Here is a 17,635-nt window from a genome sequence, read left to right as displayed (position 1 = left end):
AAGTAGCCATAGCATGCTATGAGCACTATTTTATATACAGTATGTGCAATAAAGATGGATTTTTATAGACACCACACAATCCATTTAATCACTAAATTATTGAGATTATACGAAATATATATTTTCATCACTGTATTTTGCGTTCCTGAATAAAAGAAAATATGTACTTTCAAAATAGACTAGATTTTCCAGGAACCAGATTAGAGGAAAACAATATATTTTCTGCTTCGTACTTGTGTCAATGAATCAATGCAGTTTCGTTCCAGATACCTACTAAAACAATCAAAAAACGGTGGAAAACTTAACCGAAGTTTATTTTAAGGAGCTCTTTTTTAGAAAGAAAGAAAGAATCATTTATTTGCATATTTATTCCACATACTGTATACAAAAGCTACAAAAATAACAAGCTATTAACATTAGCCGACCCGTATATAAACAATATTATATTTCTTATATTCCATGCGTACTGTCGTCACAGCGCAAATTGGTACGTTACCGCAAACGGATGTGTTGTGTTCTAGGCAAGGATGGAATATTGTTCTGTCTTGTTGTATTGCTTTGTAAATATTTAAATTTGCAAATACATAAAATAATAATTTCGAACTGAAAAATACACTCTTACACACCTAAAATTAAAATAACGTAATTTAAAAGGATCTTTGATATTAGACCATTAAAAATGATCATTATTGGGTGATTTTTTGTGTCTAAATGTGATATACAAACGAGGCATAAAAATAAGCACTTAAGGAAAAACACCATTTTAAGTTTTCTGTTGAACTAAAGTGATTTTCAAACCCAATACTGCTGTGTTAATTTGCAGCCGCAAAATTAGCCTAACGTGATATCAAAAGCGATTAAAATCAATAAAAATATCACTTTATTTGAAAACGAACAAGTTTTACAACGAGACAGAAGAATTATTTTAATTTGCTTATAAATGTATAGTAAAGTACGTTTTATTTGATATAGCTTTTTGCACGCTGAAAAAGCATGTAGAAGTATATATATATGTAAATTGTATATGCTACTTCTTATTCTTTATTTATGTATGTATCGCTATTTTATTAATTTTAAGCTTACCGTCATGTGAATTTTATTTAGTTAAAAATATTTGATGTTGTTCGTTAAAATGTTACGTGTTTAGGAGGAATATTGAAAAAAAAACAGATGTTTTAGTCAATGGGTATGCATGAATCTATTGGTGTTCAAATTGTAGGTACTGTCAGTGCAAGATGAAATATAACATTGTGTAAATGTCGCATGCAATCTGTAAATCTGTTTTAGGAGTTTTAGTTTATTTTTTAACTTCAATCTTTTATCTCTCTTTCTTATCTTTTGTCTCTTTCTCCTTATTTCACTGTTTCTGGGATTTACATTTTTAGACTTCATCATAGTTTCAAATAATAAACAAAACAAAAAGTTAAAAATGGATATAATAATATCAAATCAACATAATAATGAAAAATACCCAATTTCTCAACAAAGAATCCCCTTTATTTCAGAAAATAATTGCATATTACCACGTTATGTTATTTATTTCAGTGAAAACAATATCTCTTTATGTTTTTTTTTTAATATATTAGTAGTGTGTACTGTAAATAAATATCTAACATATATTTTTCCAATAACAGAGGCGCTAGTATGCGTGGGCTACAACCGGCAAGAGATCGAGTATTCGCTAGCCGAAGCAAAGTATGACGATGTCTTCGCGACATACCTCCTCCTCGGTAGGAAAAGCACGGACGTGAGTACAAAGGTTATTATACACTTTTTAATGATGGCCTACAAACGGTTTGTGTGCACTCTGCCTTTTAAAAAAATCTAAAAAAAAAAAATATATTAAAAATATGTATTGTCTGGTTGTGGTTCTAAAGTAATGTGTCGGACTGTACCTACATGTGTGCTTGTTCTGGTTGTGAAAACCAATGTTTGAAAAAGCTTGTTTTTTTTAAAGTGACGTTTTAACCAGGTTTTTAATTAAAATTATTTTTTATGTAATTTTTGATGTCTTTTGTTTGAATTTTAATCATTTATTTTACCGTAAAAGTGTGTTTCTTTTTCTAAAATGTTTTATTTGATTTAATTCTACAGAGTTCATACATGCCTTTTGTAACAGCATTAAAAAAATTGTAAGTAATTGCTCTGATACCCTTTCCAAGAGGTTTTCGTGTCTTTCTTTACTTTTTTTGATGTATCGAATATTTGTCTTAGTGGGGTATATGTCGCATTTGTTTTAGATTGTTTACGTATTAATTATTACTTTATTTACGAAGTAGAAAATTGCGAAAAAAAATGTATTACATGGGTGGGTTAATCTAAGGGGATGGTTGTTTTTTTCTTTGGTACTAAAGATCTATGTTATTATATGTAAAGTACATAATTGATTTAATAAACACGGATTAAAGTGACACTCCATTTTCCTCGGACCATACATTTTCATCGGAGTAAACTTTTATTAATTTTACTCCGTGTTTATAAAAAGGGGGTTAAACTATGACTAGCATCCAGTTCCCAAACAACAAAATACAAGCAGAATTAAAAAACCTATGTTTAATGACCGAATTGCAGCCGGAGTCGGACGGCAGCCGGTCAGGCTCGTCGCTGTCGCTGCGTACGGCCGCGGCCGGCAATCAGCCGCCCGCCGCCGCACAGACCAACGCTCACTCAGGTATTTATACACACTTACTTATATTTGGATGCGTTTTTTTTACAGGAAAATTACAATAATAATATCTAACGGCCGTTCCCAATATTCTTTATATCTGTTGATTTGCTTACTAGACATGGGAATTTGACTTTGAATATAAATATACATGGCCAATGAATATATCTTGACAAGTATGAAGTTAGATTGGCTACGCAGTAGATAAATGATCTTGATAAAGCAGCTACTGCGCGGTCAGACTTGTTATGGTATATCATCTATTAAAAATAATATTATTTCTTTAAAAAAAGCTGTGTACATAAGCAATATAATTATTATTGATTTATTACAATATTATTTAAATATGCGTTTAATATTATTTACATTATGGGGCTATTTATTTATTAATTTTATTTGTGACAACAAAAAAAGTACAGTCGACAACATTTTAAGATAGACACATCGGAAAATCGACGTAATAAATAGTGAAAATATGGGAAAATGTTTACAAAGTACTTGAAAATAAAGCTGATTATGCTTAAAAGCGCTTAAATCACAAAGAATCAGCTTAGCTTAATTCTAACTGGGTTACTTATATCATCATCATCTACATTTGTTCAAGCAAGTCCTTATTTATCATTTTTATTGTCCGGCCAATCATATAATGACATTTCTTATTCTACTATATATATTGTTCACTTTTTCTCACTAAAAGTTAATTTAATTGTGTTTTTAGAATATTGTCATTATATTATTGAGGTTCATTCTATAATACCTACTTATTGCTTTATATTACTATTGTGTATCGTGTGCTTCTACGTACTGAAAACCGATCGCAACCGAAGGATTGTTTATTTCGTTCTGTCAAATACAAACTTAACTTTTGAAGAATTTTAAGGGATTTATCATGTATTAATCTTTATAACTGGGATTTACTCGTACATTCCATGTGGTAATTGTCATTTTTGTGTTTGCTTTCAAGTCAAGTTGTTCAAGTTTGCGCATCTTTCCCAATAAAATAGTTAGTTGTTCTATTTAAAACACTGCTGAAAACGTGTTTAGCTACATTTTGGGCTGAGTGTACTATCATATACGTAAGGGAAAGTTAACCGGGAAATGTCAACTAAATAAGCAACTACCATGCTATAGGATTTCTAAGCGTTCTAAGCGCGATTATGTGTAGGCGTGGGTCAAATTACGATTCAATTCTCGACATAAGGGTATTCTATGGAAGCTGTTAGTATTGCCATGGTCATAAGACGCAGTTCGCGAATTTTAGGGGAAATACATGGGCATATTTTACCTTAAAGCTGTTAGTACGGTCGTGTCTGTAAGACCGGGGCTCGGCTAGTCGGTTGCGATCTGTGGTGGCTAACGCACTGGGCACAGGGCCGGGCGCGGGCGGGTCGCCGGGGCACCGCGGCGTGCAGCGCTCCATCTCCGCCTCCGCGCGCCCCGCCGCCTCGCGCCGCGCCTCCTCCGGCGCGGACGTGCTGAGGACGCAAGGTAACACGAATAGGCGTATACAGACACACATACACTGAAGAATAGGTACACTAGGAAAATGTATAAGTAACACTATCGCATACATACGGATTTACAAATGACATATACAAATGACACTGACATACAAATAGTAGGTACATGTACCTATACATTACACACGCTGACCTAGAAATATTCACACTTAACACACTATGATCGTCATGCACAGAGACTGAGATATACACAAAAAAAAACTCAAATTAATTACATAAAACGACAACATGTAGAATGATCGATGCAGCTTACTGTACCACGTGAAATTTGTGACTAATTTCAACATCTCTTTTTCAACACATTTTATCTACCGAAAATAAATTCCTCTAAAATCTTCCCCCATTACTTTTTCATAACTAAAATATTTTTCATGGGTGATTGGCATATTATTTTCCTTAGCTATGTTTTTAATTATGGCTTTAATATTTCGCTTCATATTTCAAATGATACATAACATACCATACGTTTATGTAACTTTCATTTACGTATCTACATTTTTTATAAAAACAAATCATGTCAATATTATAAACAATCAAAATGGGGTTGTACTTCGAATGATAAAATTTTAATTTGCATGTGATCTATAAATATAATCAAAAGTTTTTTATATATATATAATGTTGGTGATTAAAGCATTATAGTACTAAATCATGTGCATGAAGAATTCAAATCTTGTCTCCTGCTATAAAACTGACAATACAATGCTCTCAAAATAATCTAAATGTTTTTCAACTACTGTATATTCGAGATTCGAAAAAAAGCTGCCTGAAAGCAAATTATATAAAAATGTGTTTCCATATTGTTGTAAAAATGATTATAGTGTTTATGGTGTATAACATACAAGTCTATGATTGCAGTAGGCACGACCACAACGGCTGCGAATAACACTACATCTACGGCTACCACAACGACGTCTAACTTTAAAAGACAGGTTCGTTATACTTTCTAAGTTTGTTTTATAGCGCTAAACTTTATAGGGAGTATTTTTGGGATAGTGGGAATCGACCAGTACAATTATCTTGGGGTTATAGTAATAATATAGTAGCCGGCATATAACTTGGCAAGGATTTGGGGCCTTTAATAAGTGTGAGCTCGCTCATAGTGCACTAAATTATACAAAAAAGTGGTCCCTGTTATTGCTTGTGCATTATTCTATGGTTATTGACATCATTTATTGGCGATTATGTCTGCTTGAAAAAAATAGGACCTGTTTTCATCTCACGATTCTTGCCAAGTTACGTGCCGGGAACTATACTTTAAATTGTGTGAAATTAACATGCTACAAAATACTTGATTCCGAATCACCACTTTTTTGGGAATCGATAAAAGCATATTTTTTTTTGTTTGTTCCTAAATTCACTGATATATGGTAGCTGCAAAAATATATTAAGGAATTTGTGGTACCCTTAACGAATGGTTCCCTTTGACAACCTTGAAACTTTTGCAAAATAAAGCTACATTATGTTAATAATTAAAATATTATCACCATTGTTTCAGAACACAATTGACTCTGCGTCGATCAAAGAGAATACGGCGCGGATCGCCCAAATGCAGGTACGAAAGGTATAGCAAAGATGTTCTACATTTTAGTGTCCAAATGTGTGCTGTAACCGGTTGTGGGTAATATTAACTGTCAAATAATTTAGGTTAAATGTTTTTTTGTGTATTAATACATAATGGATTGGGTGATTGGTTTTAGTTCTAATATCTAAATTATAATAAAAATAAATGGAGAGTTATTTTTGTTTGCACTTTGGTCGAAGTCGAAAATCTCGATCATCCATTATTACGATGCTTGCATTCTATTTGTAGTTTTTTAAATGTTTGGAAACTTCGATGAAGTATAACATTTTTGGTTTTGGATTGTGTTCGTGTTAACCATTTTGTCATTATATTCCGCCGGGAGAATTTGTTCAGTAACACCAGTAACTTTGACACGTCACTATGCTTTAATTTCGCTTAATGTTGTGATATTTTTTTATAATATTACGTGGATCATAAGTTCATTAAATCCTCGTTTTTGGTAATTAAAATGTGATTTTCATCAGTATTTCAGCAAACTTAACCGTGGTCTTATTGTTTTCTAATTCGGTGGAGGGTAAATACCACCATATTCAGCGCTATAATTTACACTGGTCCCGTCTCTTAGGTGCAAAGCAGTACGCGGCCGAGCAGCGCGGCGCCGAAGCTGGAGCCGCGCTCGCGCACGCTGACGGGCGGCGCGCGCCGCACGCAGGCCTACGACGCGCCGCCCGCGCAGCCCGCCACGCCGCACGACGCGCCCAGGTAACTAACGCTACTTTTATAACATGTCACTGTCGTATGCGGTCGACTGTACCTTGCCTTGTTCGGACACCACCGACACAAAAAGAACACCTTGCTCAAACGGCGTGGATGGTAACTAGAATACATGTCACTGTCACATGCGGTCGACTGTACTTTATTCGGAGATCATTGACACGAAAAGAACGCCTTGCTTCGGTAAATAAGCACCGTCCCGTCAAACGCCGTGGATGGTAACTACAACACATGTCACTGTCACATGCGCTCGACTGTACTTTGTTGGGAGCCTGACGCAAAGAGAATCTCTTACTTCTGAAAAAAAGTTCCGTCACGGCTATCGCAGTGGATAAATAGGTAAGTAGAAGACTATATCCAGGGATTGAGGACTTACCTACAGAAATAGTCATGCCGCAATGTTTGGTCAGTTCCAATGGTCGCTATGGTTCATACATTGACTGCACACAACCATATTATGTCATCTTTATGACCACCGTTACCGTACGAGAGCGATTGTTAGCAAAGATTTAACAGCATCGCTGAACACTTCTAAGAGAAAAGTGACCCAAACTGCAAGTTACTAAGTGTTCTTGAACTGTGATTCAAAGTAATAAACCTAAGTTCGACTGTTTTATAATGGAGAAGCCTGGGATTTTGGTACGTACTATCATGAGATAATTACTTTTTACATATGATCTGATTTAATTCTATTTAAATGTGTACCCTTCTTATTGTATGGAATTTGTCTCTGTCATGTCAACAAAGTATATAACATGTCTCAATAATGTGTCTACTTATTTGTCATCTTGTACCATATGGAGAAACTCCCCTTAACTACAGTAAAAGTAAATTAAAATCTATGTATTATGTATGTATATATCCGATATATATTTATCTATATAAGCATGAGAAGGGACTAACAGCATGCTTGAACGACGCATAAACAGTGCGCCGGTCGCCGAGACCAAAAACGGCAGCTCGGGCGCCAGCAACGGGTCGGGGGGGAGCGCGGCCGCGGCGCCGGGGGCGAAGGGCCACGTGAAGAGCGCCTCCATCTCCTCCGCCAGCGGCGCTCCGCCCCCGCCCGAGGCGCAGCCCCACAACGCGTCCGCGCGCGACCTCGCGCAGCCCCGCCCGAGGTACTAAGTGCCTCCGCTCACTGCGATGCGAGCCTTCATGCTAGTTGCATACCCGTGTGGAATATCTATTGGCACGCCAAATCTTCTGTGTTCAGATCATTTTATAATTGTATATGCCGTGAACATTAATGGTCGGAAGATCACGTAATGGTAAATGACATAACGCCTATATCTGTAATGATAACAAATGTCATGATGCTAGTGTCTTCCTTCATGACAGACTGTTGCGTACTATATAATGCTGAATGGTTCGAAAAGTTTGCCCTAAAGAAAAAGCGCCAAGTAGATCACCACGACTTTACAGGCTGTTTTCTTTAGAACATCACCCTCATTTATATATCTCTTATATATTTTAATTTTTATTTTACTAAATGCAAAGTACAATCTACTGGGTGCCTTTCGATATTCCACACGTGCCGGTTGTCCAGCGGCAGCCATTTTTGTTTCGTTGTTAGAGGTTTCCTTGGTGTTTGTCGTTATAGTCCCGCCGACGCAGCTACGGTGAAAGTCTGCTAAAAACAGCTGATTCGCTTCGCAGCCATTTTGTATAATATTTGCAGTTTTTGGTTATTCACAGAGTTCTTTTTCGTAGTTTTTCAATTGGCTTGGTCACAACGCTAACTAAAAATGCTACTGCGGATTGGAATATATTATTTTACTTTTATTTATCGCACAAACATTTTTTTCTGTTTTCTAATATATTTTTTTTATTGAAATTGAGTGGTATTTAGTTTTTCTCTTTTCAGATTTATGTGGTTACTAATGCTATTTTAGTTGTTAGCCTATACTAGCGGTAGTGGTAGACGTATATCGTAAATAATATTTGTAGTATATTATCCTTGTAAATATATCCTTAATTATTTATTTTTATTATTTATACGTAACATACATATTTTTTATGTTTCTACCTACCCATTTTTTTTATCAAGCACAGTAAATATTTGTGGATTTTTTTTTCTAAATCACTTTTGGTAGCAGTAGTCCACTATGCACATATATACAGTATGTTTGTGTATTGATGTATGTATTTATCGTTGTATTTCAGCCTGAACTCGCAAGTGTCGACCGGTGGAGGAGCGACAGGTGCGCGGAGGGAGTTCCCTAATCCCCTCGTGTTCCCCCGGAATGTACCTTCAAGGTCTACCTTCCATTCAGGTAATATTTCAATGTCTGTGTTATGTTATCCGTCAATTCAATTCGTTGAGGCTCAATTTTTCTTTGTAAAATAGACAAAACAAGTCAAATAAAAGTGACAGATTCTGTTTTTTATTATTGTTGCTTGTTTCAATGGTACTAAGTACGTAAGATAAACTTTCCTTTTAATGGAACATCCCTTTGTCTATTATTAAAAGATATTTATTGCGATATAATAAATGAATTTATTCTCATATAAATCACGATACAATAGAAAATCAATGAGATATTTTTTCTTATGGGTATTATTATATACCTAGTTATATAATTTCCATGGCGTTTGCAGGCCAGACGCGGTCGCGCGGGTCTAGCGGCGGCGCGTACGGCGACGGCGGCTCGCCCCACCAGGCGCGGCCATCTTTCTTCTCCAAGCTGTCCTCGCGCTTCTCCAAACGGTATGTTCTTCTCCACTCTAAAACAACATCCTGTACATAATGACATGGTTGGTTGTGCTTTGTATAAATTGTAATGTTATATTGAAGAAATATGATTAGTTTTTTGGAGAATTCTTGATTGATCTTAAATGTTTTGAAGTCGATAGTGACATAATATTTGTTTAAACTATTAAGCCCCAATTTAGCGAGGAATATTGAAAGGGCTCTTGAATTGGAATAGACATTACAATTGACACAAAGATCATCATATCGAGGCCAGCCGTTCTCAACAGTGACTAAAACACAGGCGCTCACATTTTCATCTATACACACAAGCACACAATTTCCATATACATAGTGACTAACCCGTCGAATAACTGACATTTTTACCTACATATTATTATCATTTCGGTGGTGTCTTTTTATATTTTTTACGTTATGTTATGGCCCCCATGAGCTATCGCTTGATTCTGGCCCGCTAAGTAGACTTTTGACGATTTCAAGGGGTTTTGTGACAAAAAAAATATTTTATGTATGGTTATGTGTAAATCAGTTGTTTTTTTTTTAATTATACAGTATGAAAAAATATATTATACTTCATTTTTTTTTTTATAAAATTAAGTGATAATTTTTTTGGAATATAATTTGTTGAATTTGTCACAAAACCGCCTCGAACCCGTTGCCTCACAAAGCTACATTTCACCGCTAAGCATCAATGTTAGTGGTCACGGCTTCCAAGCATCACCCTGTATTAATCACCCCCATTCATTTTACATTATAATCATATTTACATTAGAATAAACATAGTGATCTTAGAAATTGGCGCCCAAATGGGACCCCAGATATATGTTAGACTTTTTTCTTTTTTTTTTGTTCTGTAAAAAAGGGTTGTGGAGATAAGACTCGTGGATATTACAAATATTTGATTTTTAAAGGTATTTTTTTCCATTGGTATGGTGATACTGGAGCTCTGTTTGATAATGTTTTATAAACATTTCGGGAGTTACATTCAATGTTTAGCAGTAATAATATCTTCATTTGTCCGTTTGTGTATGTTTTGGGATTTGTGAATCGTAAGTAGGTTATTAGGATTGACACACATGTTATTTTCTTTGTAATTCCTTTAACACTATTTGCAACCACTTTTAAAAAAATAATAACACGATTTATTTATTCTATCTCTTGTCTAATGCTTATTAATGAATTAACTAATAAATAAATACAGAAAAACACTTTCAGACGAGCTCCATTCTATCCGTTCGTACGTCTATATTTTATGTTGTTGTAAATAAATGTTTTAATACACCATAGACACACTGTCTCTAACTTGTCACTATTAATTAACCCATTCGTATGTCTGTGTGAATCATTATATGTGTTTATTTATTCATTATTATTTTTTTATTATTATTATTTCTTAAGATCAAATTGTCTCCCTCTAAAGATTCCGAGCTCTTTATTTTGTTATTTTTGAATCTCGCGTCAACGCAGGGGATGCACGATGCTACCTACCTCCCGTTTCGTCTCGTTCGCACAGTTTGACCGGTAACCGCGCTAAGTCCCCCACTATTTACTAGTAGTTTTACTATCAAAGCATGATGTACTCCCCTATTATGTCTTTTACTTATTTTTATTAGTTTTTGCTAAACAAAAGTGTGAGCTAAGGCTACAGACATGCCTACATGCTTTGAGTGTTGTCAGTAGTGCTTTGTCGATAGAAACAATTGTGTAAGTACTCGGTTTGTGCCTCGTCGACAATGAGAGGTGTACGGAAAGCAAAAAAAAAATAATAACAAATAATATTTTTTTTAAACATCTCTCGTGCATCCCCCGTATGACGATATTTCTTACCTAACCGTACGCTTCTACTAACGATCGTCGACAGTCGCGTCCTCTACCGGTTTTTGAATAATCGCTTTCTAGTCTATTCCACAACCCTTTAATTTTAACGTGACGGACTTTTTTGAATATTTTTTTTTAGTTTTTTTTTTTCTTTATTTAACGGAGGGAGTTGCGTTTAGTATTGTGCATCTTGTGTTGCGGCGCGAGACTTTAATAGGATTGCCATAAAAAATAATATTTATTTTGTGTTTTATACCCAAAGGAATCATCTATACGCTCTGTGTATATTTTTTGGTATTTTCTTATGATTTTTAGAAAGAAGTGAGTGTTTACAACATTAAAAATGCGGTATTTTCGTCATAAAATCTTATATATGGCAATCCTACCAGTGACAAAAAAAACTTGTGTTTAAAAATCGAGCCGGGTCGGGAAGAGGGGGGTGATTCGACACGTTATTGGTCGATTCGCTTACCCGTTCCGTTTTACGCAGGTTGAATCAGAACCCTTGAACCGTTGGCGGCTGCGGACGTCAGGAAGATTATAATTAATTAAAATATTATTAATAAATTATAGGGAATTGTATACAGTACGGACGCTCCGTCGGTTGATAAATATATTTTGTTAGTCCACGGAGTTTATAACAAAAATGTTCAGTGTATTAAAATTTAACGGCTAAACTATAGTCTTTATTATAATTATAATATTTTGATACAAGAAATGTATCTACTATGACATATTATTATATTTTTAGTTTTTTCTTATCAAGCACGATATTTTTTTTATTATTTGAAAAGTGTAGTTGTATTATCAAAGTAAGACTGTGACACTGTTAAACCAAGTTTTTTAATACACTGAATACTATAACAAGATGTTGTTCATAAGTTTTAATCATTTTTTTTATAATTGGCGTAACTTTGAAGATCCATTTTTAGTTAACATACAATTAAAAATTCGATTTGTAATCATTATTGTCATTATAAAAAATCGCGACGACTTCTGACTACATGTTATTTTTTAGAAATTAATGTTCCTTTAAAAATAATAGGTAAGGTCTTTCTTGTTCGAGTTTTAGTAAGAAATCAGGTAGTACAGTCAAGTACGAATGATGCTAGACAAATTTTCATGTTTTATGATTTTCTTAAAATAATATGTAGCGGAATACTAGTCCCGTCGCGAGTTGCATTTTATCACTAGCTCATAAGAAGTATAGAGTTCTATTTTCGAGCGAATTTTCAACATTCCAGGGTTCCGTATATATTTTATTGTTTAAGTTCACAAAAAAGCACAAATCTTGTTTTTTGTTTTAAAATAATTTAACTTTTTTTATCTAAATTCTGAACTCTGCCTAAAACGTTAAATATGTCATCGACTGAAACAATATTTTGTATATTTGTATTGCATATTTTACTGTGTAAGTAAACATTTTCTGTAGAAAAATCTCATTGTTGGGTTTTTTATGTGGACCATGTTGTAAAATGTACCTCTAGATAAATTTCTCAAATGTAAAATATTAGAAGACATTTTATTCCAATTTAAAAGAGATACATATGGGTGTATAGCTTTTATGTTTTCCTTGCTAAATTATGTTTTTCGTTCTATCAAGTACCTAATACTCTGTACCTATTTTGTTGAAATTCTACCTGTAAACAAATTCAAATGGTCCACAACACGATTATGATTATATTTAAGGCGCGAGTGAGATAATTATCAACATATTATATTATTATACATGCATGAAAATAGTATTTTTTTAGTAATTAAGATTCAGGCGAACCTATGGCTTTGGTACAAATACTCAGTAGACGTTACCACATAAACGGACTAACACGTTTAGGCAGCTGTATTTTATTAAAAAATAAAACAAATTAATTAAGAGCCAAAAAATAAGATATTTTTGTCCTCAACTGTACCCTATAGTGTTAGGGAATGTGTCTACGTAGTATTATAAAAATATTTTTTACACAAGGTGTTCTGAAATTCTCATTTTTGGTTCAAGCTGATTGTATAAGTAAAAAAATATTTGACAAAACTAAATGCATCGTATCTGCACTATCACGATCGACAAAGACAATGAATATAAATATTTTCCCATTATGGAATTGACTGTTAGAAAATAATCATTATCTCGAAAAATCTTTAATGATATCTTCTCAATTAAATCCACGTTATATTAACACCTTGTTTAACAAATCAATATTTTGATACTGCACTTTCTATATGTCCAATCGTAAAGATATCGATGTTTCTAGAATGAATAGAGAAAACGTTGTTTAATGTTGAACATTTCGTCATATACTTCCCAAACTTGACTCATTAATGCGTTACGTCAAACTAGGGTGTTTAAATAAATTGTACATATAACTTGTGAGTGCGAGTGTCTTTTTCTAAACTTTTCTATTGTTCGTGAAAAGTCCATTATATCATAAATATAAGCGTATTTAATATATCTAAAATGTATGTATTTCAAGTTTTTTTTTTATATTTCAATCATTATATTGTGGGGTACTTGAGTATTTTAACGTTTTACACTGTATATTAGCGTTCATACAGTTGTGAAGCGTTATAGGGAAATTTAGTTATTGCGTTCTACGGTGTAATAAGTTTATTTATTTATATTTATTTCTTGCTTTATGGGTCTCATACAAATATTCCCCTTTGAAAAAATTGTGCTATAGTTTATCCAGAGGCCCCTTTTATCTCCTTTCTTCTTTCTTAATATTATTATATTTATATATTTTCCAAAACAAAATACTTTCAGTCCTTCCCTTTCGAAATGGAGAGGTATAACGAATTGATTCTTTTAAAATAGTTAAAAATATATAAAATTATTATTTTTCTTCATATATGTGGTCTATCCAGTATTTTCCTTTGAACATTAGATAGAGTACTGAACAAATTTTATGTCAAAACTTAGGTGCTGTTGTAAGGAATACGCGTTAGAAAATGCGTGTATTTTATTATTTGTGTTATTAGTAAAAATATATGGGAATATGACGTCTTCGGTCTAATGTAATACTCAAAAATACTGTAATTCTATATTTCGGTGCAAAAAATATAAGAGACTCACTGGACGTTACTGACATAAAATCTTTATTAACAACAGAATTTATCAAAATTGTACCGTCTTCGAAAATAATATCTTTGAGTAGGACATACTTTTATTTTGACATTTAATATTAATAAATATAAAAAATAAATATTGGGAATGTACAGATTATAATATATCAAACAATCTATAATTTTTACGCACATAAATAGTGCATTTTTTTTTCTGCGAGCATTTTTCTTTAATCTATAAGCAATATGTTTATAATTATTACACGATTTAGGAACAATGCAATACATTCTAACTTAGTTCGCTAAGCGTAGTTAGATATATTTAATTTTAATACTTTACAGCCGAGATTTTTTTTTCTATTTTTCATCCTTTTTGCGTTTATTTTTTGGGTCGTCATGTCTCTGAAGTGTGTTACAAGTTTAAATACACTGGGAAAACTGCACGACAAATGATAATTACTATTAGAAAATGTATCTTTTATATTTTATTTCAGAGCAACTCTTTGACAGTTAAATTCATTCTTGACTGTAGAGTAGCTCTCCCCATAGGGGTAACTAGTGAATTATATATTAATGTGTAATCAACCGTCCATATTTTGTTTTCGCTCCATTTTCCCAGTACATTTAAATTCTAAGGAATTAATTTTAATTGGGATTATAATACAGTCTTCTAAATCATGGGCATTGTTTTAAGATGCATTTAACTAATGTGATCTTATACTTTTTGACGTTCAGTAAAATTCAAAAATGTTTTCTAGTAAAAATTTAGTTAACAAAATTAAAATGTGAAATGTTTTTGAATGTTACGGACTTCAAAACTTTGCTAAATAATTGAATTAAGTTGACGTATGTGTATTGAAGTATGAATACCTATTTTGTTTTGACAGTGCGCAATAAATGGATGTGTTACGCTTCTCCAAATAATCAAGTTTTTAATAACAAATTGTGTTTTATTTCGAAGTTCCCAGAAAATCAATATTTAATAATATTTTAACAGTAACACAACTCCCTTTGTTAAATAAAATCATTTAAGCTATATAATAGCTTATATTATTGTCTACATCACTATATTTTTTTGTGATTTATAAAGTTATTATTGAGATTCCGTCACGTTACACGAAGATTTAATTCTTTGTAATTTTCGACATAGCAAATTTTTTATTAAAATTTTAATTTCTTATCTTAGAAAAGGTAGTTTCAACTTTTTGTTCATTAGACTGAGCTTATCTAAAATATTTTATAAAAATCGATGAGTTTTCAACTGATGGTTTATACAAAAAAATGAAACATTACATGAAATAATGGTGAGTATTATCCTGACAGACTGTCGGTACTGGGCGAGTCCACGGGACGCAAACCGCGTATATTTTCCTCCCTGGATATACAACGGAGGTACGCGAGGCGAATAACACAACCTTTTGATTTCAAGTTTTATACCAAAGTTGTGGTGGATCGGGGACGATGGAAAGGGCTTATTGGTGGGGCGATGAAATATCTTAACCGAAATATAAACAAATCATGAATATACATATATAAAGTGATTTATTTAAAAATGTGCAATAATGGCAGTGGTAAAATGTAATGTACAAATAACAGACATTTCTTTTTTGTTGACCTTATCAAATTATTGAGTTTATTTGTTTCATTAAACTTAATTACTCCTTAGAAATGATTCTTTGCTGTAGCGTAACTTATTTATTTTTATAATAATAACAGTATGATGCACATTTGTAAAATATATTTTTAAATGTTGCCATTTCTCGCCACCGCCAATATGCCATCATCGTTCTACGAAGGGTTTATAAAAATTGAGTTTGTGTGTGTATTTTAATACGTAGTCCAGCCGATTTGTACTTAATTATAAATAAAAGAAGAAGCATGATTTCCTTACAAAAAAAAATGAATTTTCTTTAATTTCAGTATTTTAAATTTGGCATGGCAGGGACTTAAAAAGATTTTCTTTAAATATGTAGCTAGTTCTTCAATATACAAAATCCAAGTTTTTTTTTCTTTTTTTTTTATAAATCTTTACTTTTTTCAAACATTATTGCTTCAGTACTAAATTGGATGGATTACAAGTTTTTCGTGAATAACAAAATTAAACATGACTTTTTGTTTTTTTTTGTACTGACAACTTTGACACAAAAACTTTTGCTATTAACCAGTCATGTGTTGCATTTTGAATTTTTGATCCCAAAAAAAATCGTTCGTATCAGGTCACACATTTTACAGTAAAAAAAAATATATTCTATTAAAAATGATATTGCATGTTATTTTAATAAGTATATAGTTTTTTTTTACATTATATTAAATTAATTATTCTATTAACAATCCCATTTACACTCATCCTTGGCCGCATAACCATCTTTTGAAATAAAGTGCGCTTGTAGCATGGTTTTTCTTATTTTTTTTAGAATTTATTTTATTAGTGTCATCTGGGTAAGTAAAAAAAAATAGGTAATTTGTGAATCAAGATATATTGCAGGCATGCCTTTGATTTGTGGCCCTGTCTTGCTTCCAGACTCTGCTTACGTTTTAGACAATGTTTTTTCTTTAAATTTTGCACTTTCCTAACATTGGTTATTTTTGTTATACGCTGGTTTAACTGTTAAATATATTTTAAGCAAAATTTTGTCCGCCTTATATATTACTGGTAAAAATATTTTCTAAAAAATGGTACAAATCGAGCGTTAAATGATTCTTTTAAGAATTTTGCTTTTTAAAGTTTTTCTCCCAAATTTCGTTTTTATTTAAATTTAAATAATGTCTATGTAGATAACAATATGGGTTATGATTACTTGAAATACATAAATGTTTTTTTTTTAATTTATTATTTAAATTATCATGTTGTTAATTTAACTTTTTTGTACGTATATAAAAAATGTGACCAGCGTATAACAAATCAATGTACGTATGTGTCCGTCGCCACACCCGTGTCCTTAGTGTCTAGCGTTAGTTTTTATGTTTTTCTGTTTTTAGGCCATTGGACGGTACCACCCCGAAGCATGCGGTTGGAGCTAGTCCACAAACCATGCTTGGGTAATTATCCTAGTTCATTTTATCCTCTGTTTGTCGTGTTTGCGTTGTATGTGGACGTACCCTTATGTTTGGTCGACTTACCAGAAATGTTGTAGTGTTATTTTCCCGTTTTCTGTTCTTTTAGAGTCTTTGGTAATTTTTGTTGCGGTTTTTTGGCTTGGTTGTTTAGATAACGAAGATATTTTTGTGAAGTGAGTCGATAGAGAAAATAGTGTTATACTTTCCTGTACTTTTTCTTAATTAGTTTAAAAATAAGAATGCTACACCGTAGAACTATAAATAGTTGTACTAATTACACATGTTCATAGATGAGAAATAAGAATTTATTAAATGACTCATTACCTTTACAAATTGTGTATTGCGTTACCCATAATTCACCTGCTTATCTGAACAACCGAGCTAAAACACGCTTGCTCGATTACTAACGGCGCTTTAATTTTCATTTTTTAACTTGCAACTTTCCGCCATTAACAGGGTTTACACATTCAATTATTAAAGAACCTGAAATTAAATTATGACATAGT

General features: G+C 32.7%; 1 protein-coding gene across 22 annotated transcripts in view; it reads left to right on the top strand.

Annotated features, from left to right (window-relative positions):
* The window catches only part of LOC124642934 (serine/threonine-protein kinase MARK2-like), a 188,843-nt gene that overhangs the window by 168,833 nt on the left and 2,375 nt on the right, over positions 1-17,635 (top strand). For 8 of the 22 annotated variants that reach the window (XM_047181706.1, XM_047181705.1, XM_047181704.1 and 5 more), the window contains 11 exons: positions 1,635-1,759; positions 2,572-2,671; positions 4,037-4,153; positions 5,044-5,117; positions 5,684-5,749; positions 6,336-6,472; positions 7,414-7,605; positions 8,651-8,760; positions 9,086-9,194; positions 15,396-15,464; positions 17,052-17,111. In XM_047181706.1, the coding sequence (XP_047037662.1) occupies positions 1,635-1,759; positions 2,572-2,671; positions 4,037-4,153; positions 5,044-5,117; positions 5,684-5,749; positions 6,336-6,472; positions 7,414-7,605; positions 8,651-8,760; positions 9,086-9,194; positions 15,396-15,464; positions 17,052-17,111 (1,159 nt within the window). Of the gene's footprint in view, positions 1-1,634; positions 1,760-2,571; positions 2,672-4,036; positions 4,154-5,043; positions 5,118-5,683; positions 5,750-6,335; positions 6,473-7,413; positions 7,606-8,650; positions 8,761-9,085; positions 9,195-11,505; positions 15,016-15,395; positions 15,465-17,051; positions 17,112-17,635 lie in introns of those variants that run through there. The other 14 variants (XM_047181710.1, XM_047181724.1, XM_047181707.1 and 11 more) reach the window with 13 other exon arrangements.

Source organism: Helicoverpa zea, chromosome 26 (genome assembly GCF_022581195.2).
Source record: "Helicoverpa zea isolate HzStark_Cry1AcR chromosome 26, ilHelZeax1.1, whole genome shotgun sequence".
NCBI classification, from domain to species: Eukaryota; Metazoa; Arthropoda; class Insecta; order Lepidoptera; family Noctuidae; genus Helicoverpa; species Helicoverpa zea.
The sequence above is the reverse complement of the archived record's forward strand: the minus strand, read 5'-3'. Positions and strand labels throughout refer to the sequence as shown.